Below are 14,128 nucleotides of genomic sequence, written 5' to 3'. Positions count from 1 at the left end.
GTCAAGTATCTAGCATGCATAGTAGTACATCTTTTAAGGAGGATCTTAGTTTACTTGATTACTTTTAAACTGTTCTGAACTTTAATATTAGTGGTCGATACATCTTTAAAACAAATAGCTTTCTGTGCTTGGTCCCAAAATGCAGTCTTCTGATTTCACTCAAGCTCTTACGCTGCATTTCCAGTACTGTTTGGTAGCAGCGTAGACTACTCTTTTAAACTGATCATTTTCAGTAGCAGACTTGCAGACTCTTGAATCAATATTGTGCCATTGTGATAAGAGTTTGTGAGCATAAATGCCACTTAAGTGGTATAAAGGGACCATCAGGATTTGCAGGTTGTTTTATTTTAGATTGTTTGTTCTTGGTGTAATGTTGTGCATGTTTGCGTTTTGTGTAGTTGGGTAATAAACTTGTGGAGGTGGATAGTTAAATTGTGAGAACTATATCCATAAACACATGGTGAAATCATTTTAATGTACAGACGCACTTCAGTTTGAATAATGAGAACTGTTTGAAAGAAAACTAGAGTACTGTGTTAGTGGTTTTGATTTTGCCCATTGGGTCTGGGATGTTAAATCAGCTATAATAATGTATTTATATTTTCATGTAGCGAACTGTTGCTGGAGATGCCTCTGAATCTGCTCTTCTGAAGTGTATTGAACTATGCTGTGGATCGGTTCAGCAAATGAGGGAGCAAAATCCGAAGGTTGTGGAAATTCCGTTCAACTCTACCAATAAATATCAGGTAACACGAAAATTTTACATGTTTGAGAATTAGTTTTGGGGAGGCCCAGAAACCAGATGAATGCTAATTAGAATGGGGCAAATTAAAGTTTGCAACATTGTAGCAGTAGTTGCTGATGGTAGGGAAAAAACAATCTGAATGCTAAAAATCATCTTTCCAGCAGCACTGAATTGTTTATGCTGGTGGATGATAGCTTCTCCTACCCAGAGTTAACACCAACACAAATTAAGTTTCAGAATTCGAGTAAAAGCATGTAATGCTGGGCTATCCTGTGGTTATCAATAATTAAGATGGCCCAATGAGCAGAAAATACGGTCAGTTTTCTTTTAAACTAATTTTGCAACCCAGTTTTATTCAGAGGTGTAATAATCTTTCCATGATTGTCATGAGACTAATTCACAATTGTGTACAATAATAGAGGGAAGAGCCAAGTTTGATTTTAATTTATTCTTTGTTCTGTTTTCCTGTTCCAGAAGCTTGGAAACATTTGTCTGATATGATTAAGTACATCCCATAATCTGGTTATTGTGATTTTCCTTAAGTGATTTTAACAGATGTGTTTTAGCAATGTTCCTGACTCTTCCTAAGTTTCAGTAACTTTTCCTTCAGCTATCTATCCATAAAAATGAAAAATCCAGTGAAAGCCACTACCTTTTGGTAATGAAGGGAGCACCTGAACGCATACTGGATCGTTGCTCCACCATCCTCCTTAACGGTGAAGAACAGCCAATGAATGAGGAAGTGAAAGAGGCATTCCAGAATGCTTACTTGGAGCTAGGTGGCTTGGGAGAGCGTGTGCTAGGTACGGAATGAGGATTGCATCTGGGAGGGTTGAGAAGTGCTCAGGGTAATGGCACAAATGCATTAAGCAATCGAAAGCTAAACTGCAAGTGTCTGTTGATTATGAAGCAGAAAAGTAATGCAATTAATTCTTTTAAATGTTCTTGAAAAGGTAATTTGCAGCTGTCTTCAATGTTTGCTTGATTAAGGCAGTGTGTAACAAACCATATCAATGCAGTTACTGATTTATTTCCTACTGTGTTGAGTTAACTGATCAGTAATAAGATTGGGTTTGTAACATTTGATTTCAAACATCAGGCCAGAGAGGAAAATCAACCGGAATTGCCAGAAAATCAGTCCAATTTCAAAAGTTTTTTTTTAAAAGACATTAGAATCTTTTAATTCAACCTGTATTGGAGTTTTACTTGACATGGGATGAATATTATGCAGGCATCAGGTTTTGCGGCTTTTTGAAATATCACAAATTGTCAGCAGTTATGCACCAGGGTCTTTTACTTTGGATTAACACAGAAATCCCTAAATTGAAAGTGTAAGGGACCTAACTGCCAACAGGAGAAACTTTAGTTCTGTCTGAGATGGATTGCAATCCATATTCCAGCACAACAATTTTAATGTTTTCTACTAGCTCCTAACTTGCACTTTGCTAAAGGAAATCTTAAATTATACTTGAAGATATTAGTTTGACATAAATAGTTACGTGCAGTTTTCCCTGCTGAATCTTTCATCACTCTCATAGGGTTCTGCCATCTTGCACTGCCTAATGACACATATGCAGAAGGATATGAATTTGATGCAGATGAACCTAATTTCCCTCTGACTGATCTGTGCTTTGTTGGACTCATGTCTATGATTGATCCACCTCGTGCCGCTGTACCAGATGCTGTTGGCAAATGCAGAAGTGCTGGGATCAAGGTAAAATGAATGATTTGAGATGCAAAGTGTTTGAAACTAATTTTAGTGATTTTATAAAATTCCATAAAACGTAAGTAGATTTTTAAGACATCTAACCCGAAAGATGTTAAAAAACATCTGAAATTTAACTCATAAATTCCATGTATTCTATTGCCTAGTATCTCGGATACTACTTTGTGATGTCAGCCACACCTTTGCTCCCTTCTTTGAATATTAGTTTGTGCATTTACCGCACAAACTGGTAACTTGTTTGAGGTCAGTGGCCCTGCAAAAAAGGAAAGCTAACATTAATCTAGTTCAATGTTTGCATAATCTATACATGTCCCCTGTTTTTCTCTCATTTCTAATTTAAACATATTCCTGGGCATGGGCTGATCTCTTTATCATTTAACAATCTTTATAGTTCCCTAGCATTTAAACATGTTTTAGCAAGGCAAACCCAACACCAGTATCAAATTTCAGGGGTGTAATGCATTCACATGTCTTGTGTGAAAGGCCAAATACAGAAACAGTATTGTAAATAAGGCTGAAGAAAGGAAAACAGGCTTTATTGCTTTATTTTGGCTTATCTAATAGTCCATTTACTATAAGATTTTTTTTTTTGGTCATGTACATTCAAACAATAATGTTCTCTAACATTCAGATCGTTTTGTCTATAAATTTTAGTTCTTGAGCCAGTATATTGTATCTATTGTTGACGTTAGCCAACCCAACAGGCATAATATTGCATTTACCTATGTTAAACAACGTGTCAGACAGCTGCTCATTTTCAACTCTATATTGAAATCTGATTTCAATTATTTCTTCAGAGTTTAAGTTCTTGAGATCATTGAGCTAATGGCAGTTCTCCTAAAGCCATATTACTACCAAACTATTTTGAGCAAAGATTGAGGGATATATGTTCACATTCCAAAGACTGCAGGGTGACCACTCTACACAGCCAATGTCAGTGATAACTACTTACAAGAATACAATCGACTCCTTAATCTGCCCTTCATTCTCCCACAACTTGAATAGTTCATTGTGTGGCGCCTGATCAAAATGTCTTGAGATTTCTGTAAATTGTTACAATTGTCTCTAAGTGAGAATGTGGAGTTAGGATCTTTTGAGATGTCATTTTCTTTGTTTATGACTCTTATTTTGAATTTGTAATTCAAAGGTTATCATGGTAACTGGGGATCATCCAATCACAGCTAAGGCTATTGCTAAAGGTGTGGGTATCATCTCTGAAGGCAATGAGACCATTGAAGACATTGCTGCTCGACTGAACATTCCCAGTAGTCAGGTTAATCCCAGGTAAGCAGAGTATGGAATCCCTTTCTTGGTTCACTGTTTTTGGGGCTGTTTGTGATAGTTTGTCGTAACATTGACTGACATTAACTATCTCAGAACTGGATAGATTTGAGACCTAGATTCCTTGAGGTTGTCTTTGGTGAGAGCCACTGATGGAGATTGTTACCAGTGTTTTTAATTCATTATAACTCCTCCAATGACTTCTCAAAGGCACAGTAACTGGACCAAATAGATCATAAGCTTTGATTCTTGACATTTGCTGTGAGTTAGTTGACTTCTGGGTCACAGAGCTAAAGAAAAGGCTGGGCCCTTTCTCCAGCTGGATATTTTAAAATCAAGTAGTATTGCTTGAAATTGCTGTTGGGAGGATGGTGGGTGAGTTAAAAGATAATTACAGCTATATTTAAATATGAATGATAATCACTAATTATTTCTGTAAGTATTGCAGTTTTTCTGAGGTTCATCTTGTGCTTTGTGATACAGGGATGCCAAAGCTTGTGTTGTTCATGGTTCAGAACTTAAAGATCTAACCACAGAACAGTTGGATGAAATCTTACACCATCATACAGAGATAGTCTTTGCTCGAACCTCTCCCCAACAGAAACTGATTATCGTGGAAGGCTGTCAGCGACAGGTAGGAAATGGTTGCACTTGTAAACGTGATGCAGATGCCTTCCCATTCTTCAAATAACCTGTTTAAGATACGATATTGCAGTTGACAAAGAGGCAGAATGAGAGATTTGCATTTACATTATATTTACATTTTGCAGAGTGCAGGATTTACTCAAATCTAAATTTATGATTAGTGCTGAATTCTAGATCTTGTTCCTTGATCTCACCTCTGTGGCAGAACTGCTGCCTGCAGCATAAACAAGCCTCCCATTTTGATGCATTTTCCAATCGGAGTCATTTTATATTATGTCAAATGAGATTCTCCAATATTTACTGAAGAACGGGTCCTGTAAAGGGCCTCAGAATAGATCACACGGGTTGCATTATACTCAGTTAGCAGCTTCTAAGGTGTGAGTAAAACTTCAATTTGTCTATGGAGGTTTTTATTGCACAAATTCTTTTTTTTAAAAGTATTCCTCTTTCAACTAACCATGTGCAGCAGTACCTGTGAGCTAGATGCCCTCCTTGTCTAGTGTTATTCCAGTAAATGTCACAAAATGCATGAAAGTTCCATATTCTTGAATATTATCCAGTTGATTGTTATGTAGCAGAGATCAAACTTATTTCCTTTCATGGATTCTTTGAGATTTTCTCAACTGCTGTATTTTGGTGTTTTTTGGAAGGTATGTTTTGGTTTTCAGAGACCTGAGATCTGCAGATTTAAGTTAGAATTGTTCATCAAGCAGGAGTTTGCAAACTTGCTGTATAACTCCACTAAAGAATACTAAAGAAATTAGAAACTTTGGCGCACAGCTAAGGGTCTAACAACAATGAAAGGATTTTGCATTATTCACCCCACATTTGCAAAATCCCCATTGTTGACCACAATGCTTGCTTGATAAAGCAAGCCCCAGTTCTAGAAGGTCAGGCTTTTCTGGATCAACTGGACTTTTTCAGCCCATTAAACAGATTTTAAAAATAGAATCAACTATGACTAGTTGAAACGTGTACAAATTTTTTTGTTTGAAGCAACAACATTAAAAAAAGGCTAGGGGCCACAATTTTTTCCTCCCTCTATTCCAGATCTCTCCATGCTGGAATTAAAGTTTATTGGACAATTGTAAAAGAGAAAGGAAGATATTGGAAAGTATTGTTTATTTTGGTTATTTTCCAGCAACCATTTAAAAATTTGAAACCCTGATTCAGAGGGTTTCAAAAGAAGAAAGATTTCCTTTTAAAAGGAAATAACCTAAGCTGAAAATGTGAAAGTGAGCACTGTAGGCTGTTGATGACCTCAGCTCTCCTATTCTGCCTTGCCCTAAAAGGCCTCTTTGAATTCTTCCTCTCCTCTTTCACCATTTTGTTTTCTCCCCCATCTCGATAGCATTGTCTTTGTCTCAGCCAGAACTGGCTTCACCTCCACTACATCAGCTACAACCTTGTGACACCTCTATCTCCTTTTGCTCTCCTCTAATTACAGGTTCTTTGCTTCAATGGAGGCTTTTCCGATAATAGATTCCTTTCTGCCGTTGAAGGAGAGCAACAAGATTGTAATTGGTCGAGGAAAACCTATATCTTTAGGATCCAAAGCAGCCTGTATGAGAGAATCTGTGATTGGAGGAGCAGCTACTCTCAGATTCTGTCTGTCCCCACCCTCTGATTCTGCAGTCAACTCACAATCAGAAGCGCTTTATATAATGTTCTGGATTCTTTCTTATTTACACCTTTCTTCAAAATACTGCCTTGAAATCTCTTACATGGACTTGAGAGAATATTGCAGGACCTTAGTTTAGCATCCTGCCCAAAAAGAGTTGCCTATGACAGCTCAGCAAGCACTACCTCTGTAATGGTGAAATGCATCCTTGGTTTTTTTTTTCGAGTTCAGATCCTATCCTGGAGTAGAACTTGCAACCTTGCAACTCAAGCACAATTGAAATGAACCAGGGCTGATAGATTGATAATGTTTTAATTTCGCGTCTTGCAGGGTGCCATTGTAGCTGTGACAGGTGATGGAGTGAATGACTCTCCTGCCCTGAAGAAGGCTGATATTGGAGTTGCTATGGGTATTGCTGGTTCTGATGTGTCCAAACAAGCTGCTGACATGATCCTGCTAGATGATAACTTTGCTTCTATTGTCACTGGTGTAGAAGAAGGTGAGGGTAATATTTTGAACACATGGTAACATCTGTGTTTGGGCTATTTCAATTTCTAATAAAAATGGAAAATGATAGAAGTTTAGAGCATATCAAATCAGCATTTCAAAAGAACATTTACTTAGTAATTTCCATGTTGCAGATTTGTACTTATCCCCTTTAATTCTGCTGTTACTGCATGGATGCTATTTGTCCTACTTGAGTAGAAATCAGTTAAATGGAAAGTTTATTACCCGATCAGATTCCAAGTTACAGTTGGCTATTTAAAAAAAAATCATGCTTCATTGAAGAGGGCTGCAGCTCAGTTAGCACGGTTTTAGCTCCTCCTTTGTGTTCAGTAATCCTAAAAAAAAATGTATGTGGTGATATAACCAGAATAAAATTGATTCAGCTGTGATGCTTCAGTAACTTATTGGCACTTTGCTGTGCAGCCTAAAATTCTGAAGGTTTGCTGCTAGTTTTGTTCATGTATTCCAGCATAATATATCATCTTGAGATGAAGGATAAGGGTAGAGGGTTGTAAGAGAAAGCAATGAGACCTTTGTTTTAATAGGACAAAGGGTGCTATAAGTATATTCTTTAAGTAATGTTGAAGAATATTCAGTCACAGTTGCATCTTGAGCTGAATATTACCTATATTTTTTTGAAATCCCATCTTGCTGTGAAGACTTTTTTTTATTTTGTAATCAATACAAAGTACAGAACTCAGGTTGTACAGGAATTATTTTCATTCTCCGAATTGTAATCTGATCTCTCTGTAGGTCGCCTGATTTTTGATAATCTAAAAAAATCCATCGCTTATACTTTAACTAGCAATATCCCTGAAATCACACCTTTTCTGATTTTCATTATTGCAAACGTCCCACTGCCACTCGGAACTGTTACAATCCTCTGCATCGACCTGGGTACTGACATGGTGAGTCTCCATTTCACTTACTGTTGTATTTACTACTTGTAGATAGATATTTAAGATTCCGTGACACGCTGATACTTTTTTCTTCACCCAATGGCTGTCATCACCTCAGACTATTTATTGCTCATTTTACCCAGTCATAAGAGGATGACTCATTAACTATTTCTGTGCTGTCCATTGCAGGTTCCTGCCATTTCACTTGCTTATGAACAGGCTGAAAGTGACATAATGAAGAGGCAACCACGCAATCCCAAAACAGACAAACTAGTGAATGAGCGATTGATTAGTATGGCTTATGGACAGATTGGTGAGTGATAGTGTTTTTTTTGATTTTTTTTGACTTGTATTGAAAAGTATGCAAATACTGTTCACAAGATTTGGTTTGGTGAAGCCTATTCAAAAAAATAGTAAAATTCAAAGTTCCATTCAATGCAGACATGTCTGTGAAGAATGACTTTTTCCCACTCCAATCTGGGTTGAATCCAGTCAACTCTACAGTGTTCTATTTGGCTTAAATGTTCTCAGGCTTTGGGGTATAAGCCAAAGTGTCCATTCCTGGATTGTTGCTGAGAGAGTCTGTGAATGGCTATCACGTGAAAACTGGATTGAGCTGCTGCATTGAAATATGCTGCTTCTGCAGAATTTAAAGTGTAAAGAGTAGCTGTTCAGACAAAGTATTGGGAGGTGTGCAATATGCTATGATGTAGATTGTAATGCATGTTGACCTTCTCAACTTGCTGTGGGCAAGCACCCCCAGGTGGAAGGGGAGAAATACATTACAGCATCAGTAAAATGATGAATGGCACACTTAATTGTAGAACCTAAAGCAGAATAGTGGAATGATCGGAGTAAGTGATTAATATTAGACTAAAATCATTCTTTGGTTTGTTTTTGACCTATCTATGCAAAATTCTTGTGCGCTCGATATTTTGTACTCCGCAGTCTGCTCATGCCAAATAGTTTTGCCAACTATGATTGGTTTTACGTCATTCTTTTATATTTGAATACTGCTTTGCCAGAAAGTTCTGTTAGAGTTTAAGAGCAGGATGGTTCATTCTAAATAGTTCTGTCATCTTTCTGGCATTTCTATGTAAAAATTGCATTTATTGCATGTTAGCTGTCTCAAAATCAAATTAATCCACTACTCTAAAACGGAATTGTTACATGGAGTGAAACTTGAAGTCCTCCAAGTCCTGAAATGTTTTCTTTTAAATGTTGCAGAACTGAGACGTGCCAAACTCAGCTCATAGAGTCATAGAGTGACACAGCACTGAAACAGACCCTTCGGTCCAACTCATCTATGCCAACCAAGTTTCCCAAACTAAACTAGTCCATGTTACCTGCATTTGGCTCATATCCCTCCTAAGCCTTTCATATTCATGCACCTGTCCAACCAGATGTAATGGTAGGCATACTTTGAAGAGGTAAATGTAAAAGTTGGGGTCCCAGTATGGACAGTTTTGAGAATATTTATTGGTCACATCCTGATAATCTAGACACATGCCCATTATCTCAACTCTTTTCTGTTTATTATCTTTCAATCAATCTTCAGTTCATGCTGCATAATTACTTCCACTCCTGAGCACTTATTTGTACTCCTATGGAAACCCTCACAAATCCCTTCACTATGGGTATATATGTACAGATAATATCCTGTTAGTAGTACTCTATAACATGTTAATATTTTTAAAAATGCAGCTAGATTATTCAAACTTACTGATCACAAATGATCAACTTTCTCACTGGAATGATTCTAATTAAATTTCTTCCATTGATTTATTTTGTTTCAGTGCAGGGATTTTGTCCTTATTTACTGTGAAGATATAAAATACAAATTTAACAAGTTACTCTCTTTCCTAATGCCAATTATAGTATCACTTCCCACTTGTCTTTTATAAATGTGTTTTCTGTGTTCACAATGGCAGTTTAGCTTTTGTCTTTCTACCCTTTGTAAGTTCTTTCCAAATTTTTTAAATTTGCTTGCTTTGCGACTTTTTATTTCATTTTTATGCAATAGTCTCTGCCCTCTTAGCATGAGACTGTGTACCTCAGTTGACTGTTTTGCATAATTACATACTTATTTTCCTTAATTCTGTACATTGTTTTCATTGCCTACTAAACTGTATTTAATCAATGTTTCTTGGTGGACTTATGAAATTTCCTTCATCTGTACTATCTAACAGTTTTTTTGAGTAAATGTAAAGGCAAGAATGAAAATCAATGTGATTTGTTTCTCTCCAGGAATGATCCAGGCATTGGGTGGTTTTTTCACATATTTTGTGATCCTGGCTGAGAATGGATTTCTCCCATTGGATCTAATAGGATTGCGTGTGAAATGGGATGACCGGTGGATCAGTGATGTAGAAGACAGTTATGGTCAACAGTGGGTATGTACAAACCTTCTTACAGTCATGTATTTGAGAGAACCAAAGCCTAATTTCCAGTAATATAGTTAATTTTGACTTTGGGGGGAACACCATCCCTCAGTGATGATAGTAGCTAATGATTAGTGTAGCTGAGTCCTTATCAAAGAATACGCACTTAACTGGCAAGTGGCTTCAAACATTATCTAGAGCAATTTATTAACAGAAGTAATAATCTTACTTTACGTTGGAACTTGACAGACCATATTTTTTTTACTGGGTTTGGACTAGTTTACAAAAACAAGGTCTTTGAGTTAGTTTAAGCAGACTGTTGCAGGATTGGTGCTGATGAGGCTTGCTTCTCCAAAAGACTGGGATTGGGACTACTGATAATTTCATTTTTGATTCCTCTTTCTAAGATGGAAGAATTGTTCAGTAAAGATTTCACAGAATCTCAAGCCTAATGACATGGAAGAAGGCTATTTTGCCCATTGTGATGCAGTGATGCTTCAAATGAGAGTATTCATGCCCAATGACAATCTCATGATGTCCCCATTCCCTGCTCATTATTACATTCCAAATATTTATCTAAAGGCCTCTGCCTCAATGGAACCTGCCAGTATCACATTTCCAGGTAATGCATTTCATGCCATGCCCTAACTACTTGTTGAGTGAAAAGTTTTTTCTCAAATCATCCTTGCTTCAAACCCTAACCATTGCAAATCACTTCAAATGTGCACTCACTTTCTCATTCTTTGTAAAAGGGAGAATAGTTTTTCCCTATCTACGCTGTCCAGCTGACCATGATTTTGAAGATCTCTATCAAATCTCCTCTAGTCACTTTCTTTCAAAGGAATACTGTCCCAATTTCTTCAAATCTGTCCTCATAACTGAAGTTTCTCATCCCTCAAATCAACCTTATACATCACTTCTTCATCCCTTCCATTGCTTTGGTATAATGTGGCACCCAGAATGGTAAGCAATACTCCAGAAGTCTAACAAGTATCATTAATGGATCATTAATGAGTCAGTGCTTGGAGGATCCATTTAACATATTGAATAATCGAGGTTTTCCCATAATTTAGAGAAGGTTTATGAATGGAGATAAAAGGAAGAGTTACAATTTTGTTCAGAAGAGAAACAAGATTATGGAGACATAGATGGAGTCTGATGTGATTCTTTTGTCAGAAGTGGAGTATTACACTCACTCACTGATTTAATGAAAACTTCCATCACTGAGTGGGAGTTCATTCTATAATGTGCTTCCATTGAAATAAGAATAGTTTAAAGTCTTATTTCACTTCTTTCCTATATCAAGTTTGAATTTTTTTGACTATCCCTGAGCATATTTATAACTTAACTCATGTCTACAATATTTCTACTCTTTTTCAGACTTACCAACAGCGTAAAGTTGTGGAGTACACCTGCCACACTTCCTTTTTTGTCAGCATTGTGATTGTACAGTGGGCTGACTTAATTATCTGTAAGACCAGAAGGAACTCCATCTTCCAGCAGGGAATGAAGTAAATATTTCAAAATTATATTCACGAGAGTGGTTGGCTATTGGCAATTAATGGTATAATATGCAATAACCATAATTCTTTAGTCATAAAGCTAACTGTGAAATTTAATCTTCTCTTTCTATTTTTATCTAATGGAATAGAAGTGCAACTGCTACAGGTTAAATTTGGGCTAGAGTATATGCAAAGTGATCTAGTTATTACTGCTCAACACATTCACCTGCAAAATGTTTTATTGTTTTAAAAAAGTCATATCAGTATTAGGCCTCAACCAAATTTTTGACCTGTATTGATATAATTGTCACCTTCACCTGGAATTTGGGAGAGTTGTAATCTTCCAATATTTCTGCTATTGAAATGATGAAGAGGAAGTAGCATAAGGATAATGTCGTGTCTGGTGCCACTGATTTGAATAACCTGATTTTACCTAAACTCAAATGGACGACAAGTCACTCAGCTTGTTATTCCAGGACCAGTGAAACTGCCCCATATGAGTATCTATGTTCAGGAGTGCCAATTGTAGAGGTATTCTGAGTGTTTTCTATTGCATTGCTTCAATAACCTATATCCTATTTTGCAGGAACAAAATTCTCATCTTTGGTTTGTTTGAGGAGACAGCACTTGCTGCTTTCCTTTCATACTGCCCTGGCACTGATGTTGCAATCAGGATGTTCCCACTCAAGTAAGAATTCCCATTTTTTTTGTTTTGCTTCATGCAATAGTGATTGCTTTTAGTTTCAAATTTCAAGCACCTTTGTGTTCAGGTTTTCTTACTGGAATTTTCTCTTGGTTGATATCCTCCTTGTTAATCCTTACTATTGTTTTCTTTCAGACCAAACTGGTGGTTCTGTGCCTTTCCATACAGTCTTATCATATTTCTTTATGATGAAATGCGAAGATTCCTCATCCGTAGGAACCCTGGAGGTAATCTACAACTGTTTGTGACAGTGCATCTTAGTGTTTAGTGTAAATTTGTAAGTAATCTATTTAGGTTCATGTGCAGTCTCTAACTCAAAGGCTAATGTGCCTTACTGAGACTCTGCTGTGATTTATTTCTATTTGTCGTGAGAGTCTAGACTGCTGCTTGTTGCTTGATCTCAATTCTTAACATTTGAAATTGTGTTAAATAGTTAATGGTTTTGGGGATTTATGTTCCTACTACCCATATTAAATAAATTCATTCCTCAGTGGTTTGGGACAGGTTTATCAGATGTACCTGTTGTGGGCCAGTTAGTCATATAGATGTACAGCACAGAAACAGACCCTTCGGTCCAACCCGTCCATGCCAACCAGATATTCCAACCCAATCTAGTCCCACCTGCCTGCACCTGGCCCATATCCCTCCAAACCCTTTCTATTCATATACCCATCCAAATGCCTATTAAATTTTGCAATTGTACTAGCCTCCACTGCTTCCCTTAGCAGCTCATTCCATATACATACCACCCTGTGCGTGAAAACGTTGCTCCTTATGTGTCTTTTATATCTTTCCCCTCTCACCCAAAATCTATGCCCTCAAGCAGCTTTGAACCTGCACTCCAAAGTCTCTTTGTTCGCAACACTCCTAGGACCTTACAATTTAAGTGTATAAGTCCTGCTAAGATTTGCTTTCCCAAAATGCAGCACCTCGCATTTATCTGAATTAAACTCCACCTACCACTTCTCAGCCCATTAGCCCATCTGATCAAGATCCTGTTGTAATCTGATGTAACCTCCTTCACTGTCCACTGTACCTCCAATTTTGGCGCCATCTGCAAACTTGTTAACTATACCTTTTAAGCTCATATCCAAATGATTTATTCAAATGCTGAAAAGTAGTGGACCCAGCATCGATCCTTGAGGATTTCCACTGGTCACAGGCCTCCAGTCTGAAAAACAACCCTCCACCACCACCCTCTGTCTTCTACCTTTGAGTCAGTTCTGTATCCAAGTGGCTAGTTCTCCTTGTATTCATGAGATCTAACCTTGCTAACCAGTCTCCCATGGGGAACCTTGTCAAAAGCCTTACTGAAGTCCATATAGATCACGTCCACCACTCCGCCTGCAGTTATTCATTAACTTCCCTGGTCTAGTGATATTAACACAGGCAAGAGAAAATTACATAAAGTTTGGCTTCTAACTGTTGTCTGTTAAAACCTACTTGGAAATGTGCAAATGTGGATGTTGGGTGAGAGCATAGTCAGGACTGTTGTGATTGTCTGATCACAAACTGTTCTTTATCAAGTGGAAGAGAAAATAATTTGGGGAACCAGGATGGTAAATCTTGAAAACATAAATGAGAATTGCATGATTGCACATTACTTCTCAGTCTAGTTTATGTACTTTGCACTGATTTTTGTTCTTTTGTTCTAGGTTGGGTGGAACAGGAAACGTATTACTAGAAGAACAAATGCTAGTAAATTTCATCAGTTTGTTTGTCTGCCTTAACGATTAAACATTTACTAAAGTGCTAATTGTGGTGAATGGAGATAGACTGTTTTGTAAGAAACAAAACTGAAAACGTCAGTGGTTTTATATAAACTTTTTACAAGTATAATTTAAATAAATTGGATTATGTCAGTGTTGTGTGTACTCTTTTTGTATTTTAATTGCACAACCATTTAATATACACCAAATGCAATGGGTAATAAAACTATTTTAAATTATTTGCCTTCATTTCTTTTACTTTCAAGTATCTGTTATCAATTTAGCCTTTGCTGTCTGGGGAAGAGTTTTGTAGTAGAGAGAGTGCATTTTTGGTTGACAAAGGAGTTGAGGGGTAGAAAGAAGAGTTAAGGCTGCAATCAGATCATCAAGAGCTTATCAAGTGGCAGAG

The 14,128-nt window shown here is 37.1% G+C and overlaps 1 protein-coding gene across 1 annotated transcript in view; it reads left to right on the top strand.

The window, feature by feature from the left end:
* LOC132821070 (sodium/potassium-transporting ATPase subunit alpha) overlaps nucleotides 1-13,872 on the top strand; it is a 42,075-nt gene extending 28,203 nt beyond the window's left edge. The window contains exons 11-23 of the mRNA XM_060833585.1: nucleotides 612-746; nucleotides 1,356-1,548; nucleotides 2,284-2,459; nucleotides 3,619-3,755; nucleotides 4,236-4,386; nucleotides 6,349-6,517; nucleotides 7,279-7,433; nucleotides 7,614-7,737; nucleotides 9,672-9,817; nucleotides 11,186-11,316; nucleotides 11,894-11,995; nucleotides 12,146-12,237; nucleotides 13,666-13,872. Coding sequence (XP_060689568.1) covers nucleotides 612-746; nucleotides 1,356-1,548; nucleotides 2,284-2,459; nucleotides 3,619-3,755; nucleotides 4,236-4,386; nucleotides 6,349-6,517; nucleotides 7,279-7,433; nucleotides 7,614-7,737; nucleotides 9,672-9,817; nucleotides 11,186-11,316; nucleotides 11,894-11,995; nucleotides 12,146-12,237; nucleotides 13,666-13,694 — 1,740 coding nt within the window. The 3' untranslated portion in view covers nucleotides 13,695-13,872. The remainder of the gene's footprint in view (nucleotides 1-611; nucleotides 747-1,355; nucleotides 1,549-2,283; nucleotides 2,460-3,618; nucleotides 3,756-4,235; nucleotides 4,387-6,348; nucleotides 6,518-7,278; nucleotides 7,434-7,613; nucleotides 7,738-9,671; nucleotides 9,818-11,185; nucleotides 11,317-11,893; nucleotides 11,996-12,145; nucleotides 12,238-13,665) is intronic.
* The last annotated feature ends 256 nt before the right edge of the window (nucleotides 13,873-14,128 follow it).

Source organism: Hemiscyllium ocellatum, chromosome 12, assembly GCF_020745735.1.
Source record: "Hemiscyllium ocellatum isolate sHemOce1 chromosome 12, sHemOce1.pat.X.cur, whole genome shotgun sequence".
Lineage (NCBI taxonomy): Eukaryota > Metazoa > Chordata > Chondrichthyes > Orectolobiformes > Hemiscylliidae > Hemiscyllium > Hemiscyllium ocellatum.
The sequence above is the reverse complement of the archived record's forward strand: the minus strand, read 5'-3'. Positions and strand labels throughout refer to the sequence as shown.